At 45.2% G+C, this 6,000-nt stretch overlaps 1 protein-coding gene across 1 annotated transcript in view; it reads right to left on the reverse strand.

Moving 5' to 3' along the window:
• The window catches only part of zbtb16a (zinc finger and BTB domain containing 16a), a 72,894-nt gene extending 66,894 nt beyond the window's left edge, over positions 1-6,000 (reverse strand). The window contains exons 1-2 of the mRNA XM_077740551.1: positions 5,797-6,000; positions 2,281-3,591 (exon numbers count right to left, since the gene is read on the reverse strand). Of these exons, the coding sequence (XP_077596677.1) occupies positions 2,281-3,500 (1,220 nt within the window). The 5' untranslated portion in view covers positions 3,501-3,591; positions 5,797-6,000. The remainder of the gene's footprint in view (positions 1-2,280; positions 3,592-5,796) is intronic.

The raw sequence follows: 6,000 nt of genomic DNA on the forward strand, positions 1-6,000 counted from the left end.
TTTAAACACCTGGGCTCCCCAGGTTATTAGAGCGCCCTCCGCAGAAGGACAGGAAACGGAAGAGCGAGTGCCACCGCCATTGCAGAAGTAATGAACAGCAAAGCGTGAGAGTGCAGTCGGTAATGCCGGCGTGATTATTTCCACCGCCGCCAAACTAAGTAAGTAATAATAGGAATACGGCGAGCAAACAAGTAAACACAAACAGGAGCAGAAAATGCTCATCTTTTCTAACCACCAGCTGCATTCACAGATCACAAAGCCAATTTGCACAAATGCTCACCTGCGTTATACTCACATTACGGCAAGGGTCGCTCATTGATATGAGACGAAGCGAGAATTACAGGGACGGTAAAATAGCGTGGCCTGAATTTGGGGATGCCAATACAACTCAGAGAGCTTCAGAGTTTGTTTTTTTTTCCATTCTATAATTGCACAGCAGCTTGAATTCATTCCACTAAATAAATTGCTCATGTTTGTTGTCTATCGATTCATTTCTGGGAGAGTTTACTGAATTGCTAGACCAACAACTCACTTTAGAAAAGGAGCAGACCAACTACAAGTCCACATTTCAGATCCACAGAAACAATTCTAGTTTATTACCAAGAAATTGTATACTGTTTTTGGAAGCCAAAATGCAGGCGACTTTTAACAACTTTGCATCTCCACTTTGAAAGCTAAGCAAAATAAAACTTAAAAAAAAATATATATATATATATATATACACATACTACTACTACTATATGTTAAAACATGTATTAAAAAAATCCAACTTATATTGGAATACATTTTAAAAATGGTATATTCAAATAAGAATTATATTTGTTGATATTTTTTTAGTTTATAAATCTTACATATCTAAACTGCTGACATCTAATCACTTTCCATCCATTGCGGTCAATACTTATTTTCTAAATCAATTTGCCTATTTACGAACAACCACACGACTGTGAAATGTTAAAATGTTAACCTTTTGAACAGACATTAACTCAAATACCACCTCGCTCCCTAAAAGGTTTAAAACTTAAGTTTGACATGAACAAAAAGTGTGCAGTAAACCTCGACCTGCATTATCCACTTGGCGAGCGTGTCAAATTCCAAATGTCTATTTTGTCCAATTTATTGATATAAACCAGAGTGGCGGTGAGTGGCAACTAAATCTCAACAGGAAATGGTGCTTTCTGCCGCATTCATTTCAACATACACACACTTCCAAATATACGGAGTCACCTCACACCAGTGACCTGTGCCACATCTGGAAACAATCCCACTCATGTTTGACTTGACCTGCCGGCACCAAATGAACTCTGCCAGCCAGCTCTGTGTGTTTAGCCCAGGCGGCGGTGACCCTGACACAGTGCTAGCGGGAAAATGATGCCTAATTAGTCAAAAGCAACACGACTCCCCCTCCCTCGCCCGAAATAAAACGTCTTGGGTTCGACGTGAAAGGAAAGCGTCAGTCCCAATTCTTGGCCACGTTTTATTTGGCCACTTCGGGAGGCTGTCAAGATGGTTAACAACGTCTCGACGGTGTAGCCACTGGCCTTGATTTTAACCTATTAGTATGCCGCGTGGCAGAGCTACAAGATCAATGCATGAAACGCCGTGGAAATCTCCTTTGATACGAGATTTCCCAGCTCGGTCCAATTGATGAAATTTCTCCTAAAACACTGGCAATGTTTCACAGGAAGAGACGTCTGTCCTTTAATGCGCCAGGGCTTGGCGTTTTTGAAAATGCTTTAAAACGCTCCCAACGCTGCCACAGGTAGGGCCAAGTGATGAAAAGTTACTCAGACTTTTCTTCTCTTTAACAATTTCTTTTCCACGATGATGAAAGTAATAGTTAGCTCTCACGCAGCAACATTCGCAGAGGAATTCAGTCAAAGTGTGAGCTTTAAAAGAGATGTTAGGGTTCGAATCCTACACTTCAATTGACCGCCAGAGTGCCGACTTTCTGTTTTAGGATCAAATTAAAATGAAGAGTATAAATGTATATTAAATTTCCTGATTTTCCCACTTTTAAATCAACAATTGTACATTTTTAATCCATTTTTTTACTGTGGTTTTAGTTCAAAAATCCTTTTGTAAAATCTAAAAATATATTTAAAAAAAGCTAAAATAAACATTGTTTCAGATCTATAAAAAAACTGAATATTTAGGGCTTTTAAGAGTACTAAACATGACACAAAAGTAATACATTAAACCATCAATGGAATCAAAGCTCATCTCCATTAGCATACACATATATATCTTTTTGTGTAAAGTACAAAAACTCAGTCTTACCTGTGCTGCTCCACAGCTTCGTTATCTGGAAGTTCGGCGCCACAGACGTTGCAGCGTTCATGTTGATGCCTGCCTTCGGGTTTCATGCCAACCGCCAGCTCGCCCAGCTTGTTGAAGAACTCCCTCTGGATGAAGCTTTGGGGCAGCAGTCCGCCATAGGCACTGAAGTCCACCGACATGGCCAAGGCCGGCGACATAGGCAGGCCGGATGCCATGGAGACCGGCATTGACATGATGGCTTCGCCTTTGTGATTGACTGGCAGGGAGTAGAGGGAAGCCAGATGTTTCTCCGCCATCCCGGCCATGGCTTCCAGACCCATGTGACTGACTTCGGCTTGAGGGTCGCCCATGCCGTCGTCGCGGACGTAGTGCAGCTCACGGGCGCTGGTGATCACGCTGCTCCTGGTGGGCGTGCCCGGACCGTCACGATTCCGGTCTTCCCCACCCCGTTCGCCATTGCTGGAGCTTCCGGACTCGGCGCTATCGTGGCCGTTACCGCCCACGTCTACCTGCATCATTTCCGTCTTGATCTCGCTCATGAGATGGCGGGCGTTGCCGTGGTCGCCGCCAAAGCCTTGCTGAAGCAACGTCTGTCCAATACTCATTAGGCTGTCCACGGCGGCTTTGGTGGGACTCATGTTGGAGACGCCAAAAGACGTGGAAACCGAGGGACTCTGGTCCAACATGGCGGACATAGAGGAGAGCTGCTCCGAACCGGACAGGTAAAGACTCTCGATAGAATGCTTTTTGGAGCTCTTGACTCCATTGTGGCCTTTACGCTCTTCATCCTCCTCCGTGCTACCGTCGTTAACACCGACATCGGCGTCGTTCTCATCCGACGACTGGATGGTCTCCAGGATTTTCAGGCACTGCTCCTCCAAGTACTCGATCTCCAGGATTTCTGCCGCGTACAGCAAGTCGTCCAAGTCCTCCACTTTGGCCTGAAGCGTGGCAGTGTAGGCATAGTCCAAAATTTGCTGGAAAGTCTTTGGCGAGAGAAAGTCCAGGGTGTAATGTTGGCTACTGCGGTGGAAGAGGATCTCAAACATTTTGCTAGTGCACGCCAACACGGTGCGATGGGCGTGAAACTCCTGGCTGTCCACCATGATGACGACGTCGCACAGCGTCCCCGCCAGGCGCATCTGATTGGCCTTATGCAGGAGCGCCGTGGGGTGGTTTGGGTTCTGTAGCTGGATCATACCCATTTTTGTTAAATCCATGATGATGATGATGATGATGGAAGTCTGCGAGGCCAACTCATGAGGCTAGCCTTCCCGGTGGTTTGAGCTATGACTGGAAACCGGATTCAACCTGTAACACGGAAGACAGAGACTTTGTATTGGAAAGGCTTGTAAAACATCACCAAAAAAAGACTTCGGAATGACAAGTGGGACGTCTTTGTGGTCTTTTCAGTCCAAACATCCCCGCGGGGATGCTTAAAGACTGCCGGAGCAGGAACATCGGCACCGACTGTAGATTTGTGAAAAGAGACAATTTGTGAGCAGTCTGCTTGCCTCGCCCTGCATACCAATCAGGCCGACATATGTCATGCGAAGTGGGGAGGGCTAAGAAGCCCACACGTCTTCATTCGTTTAAGCTGACCGGTTAAACAGGCGCGAATTGAGGCAGCTTCACAAAAGGGCGTCAAAGCGGCCTTTTCGGAAATTAAATAGGCGGCTCGTTCAGTATTCCCATCACAGAGCTGGAGGGGAGAGAACCGAGCGGTGGCCAGAAATGACTGGGAAGGGAGAGCGGAAAAAAAAAACAGAACGGAATGCTGCGGCACATCCAAAAATGAACAACTGCTCTACCTGAAGGTCCCGTGGGGGAACGTGTCCAGCCACTTACTGGCTACATTGCTGTCAAATCCTTTGTAAGTGACATGTACAATTGTCGTATCGGGTCTATGTGCAATCAATTTATATCGTCGGGCATTTAAAACAGACAGCCATTCTTAACTAGTGGCCTGGAGTTAGCTAGGGTAGGCTCCAGCACCCTTCCGCAAACCTTGTAAGGATAAGCGGTTGATAAAATCAATGAATGGGCTCAATACAGATTAAACAATGATGATATCATATCCAATTTCGTTTTAATACTGAAATTCTATTATAAATACATTTCTCCACTTTAACATGGGCTGCCATTGACGTTAGGGGACGTCCAATTCATTAGAAGTAGGAAAGTGGCAGTGAACAAACGTTCATTGACCAAATGCCTTCAAATTTGGGTGACTATGAGTGATAAACTCATTGCAATTCCCAGAAGAATGATAATTGGATGCCACAAGATTGGTCCATCATCTTATAAAGGGCTGACAAGCATTCTTTTTTTTAATGGAGGCATGCATAGACATGTCATGGCAGAATTTGGACGTCTATTGCTGTCAATTCCAAGCCAGTCTGTTGATAAATGTCCTTAGTTTGACTTTTACATGTCAATATAACAAGATGACAATGTACCCAAATGTAAACCCACCATATTTTGAAAGCAACTTGTCAGCGTCAATGGCAGCCATTCTTAAAATCACCACTAATTGCATCATGTGCACAGCATCGTGCAATGCCTCAAGTGCAGAGAATCCCAGCATAAGAGCAGCTTTTGTTTGCACAAATCACTCCATGGAATAAAAGATACTACTGTACAGTCGAACAGTTCACACGGTCGCCATCGATTTTGAAGACGGGAGACGAGACGCTATGACGAAACGACAGTCAGACTCAGTCATCGGAGGTCATTCACGACATTATCTTCATTACAGCTCCACCAATAGCGTTTAATGGACGATCACCCCCTCTCAAATGCTTGTTGCGCTCCCCACGGTGGCGAGCGCACTTAAACGTGCCCTTTTCCACGCGCGTTTTCTTATTAATAATCCACAATAAAGCAGCGCGTCTCGAGTCTAGACAGCGCACACGCAACGCGTTTTGCATTTCAACACAATTGCAAGACACCTCTTGCCCCCCAACCAAACAAATCGATACGATCATGTGAGACAAATAAGCATAAATTCGATATTCGGACACTTGCTCCAGAAAAAAAAAGAAAAGGAAAAAAAAAGTACGCTTCATTGGCGCACAGGTGGTCACCGAGGAAATGACGCCGAGCAAACAATTGACAGCTTTCCATTCCAAATTAAACATACTAAATGGACAATTATACAAGATCGGAAGTAAAAGCGCTGTTTAATAAAAATAAACGCATTATAAAATGCAAATATCAGGACAAAAATGCCTATTTTTAAGTCACGTTTTGGTTTGGCGTCCATGTGCTGTCAATCAAATGTGCGCTTCGGGTGAACTTTCTTTCCAACATCAACCATGTCCAAATAATGTCAACTTTACAACGGCGTCCACGCGTGTCATCAACTCGGCAAGGTTGAATCGGGACACGGCGAAAGGTGCATCCGAAAGAGCGCAACAAAGTGCGTGCACGGGCTTTCAAGCAGTCCCCATTTTTCCATCCCAAAGCCGACCAAAACAGTTTTTATCATTGGCAGCGTTGACTCGTGTCACTCACCTGAAGTTAGGGGTCACGTCCGGAGAGTACTCGGGCTAAGAGAGAGGGATAGCGGGCTTGTGGATCATAGTAAAGCCCCTCTCTCTGGTTCTCTCTCTCTCTCTTTCTCTCTCACTCAACACGCACTAACTCCTTCCCTTGTCTCGCCGGAGCGAATCAACACGGCGCTGACGTCAGGCTGCAGACGAAGCAGCGCAAACGGCG

This window comes from Stigmatopora nigra, chromosome 19, assembly GCF_051989575.1.
Source record: "Stigmatopora nigra isolate UIUO_SnigA chromosome 19, RoL_Snig_1.1, whole genome shotgun sequence".
NCBI classification, from domain to species: domain Eukaryota; kingdom Metazoa; phylum Chordata; class Actinopteri; order Syngnathiformes; family Syngnathidae; genus Stigmatopora; species Stigmatopora nigra.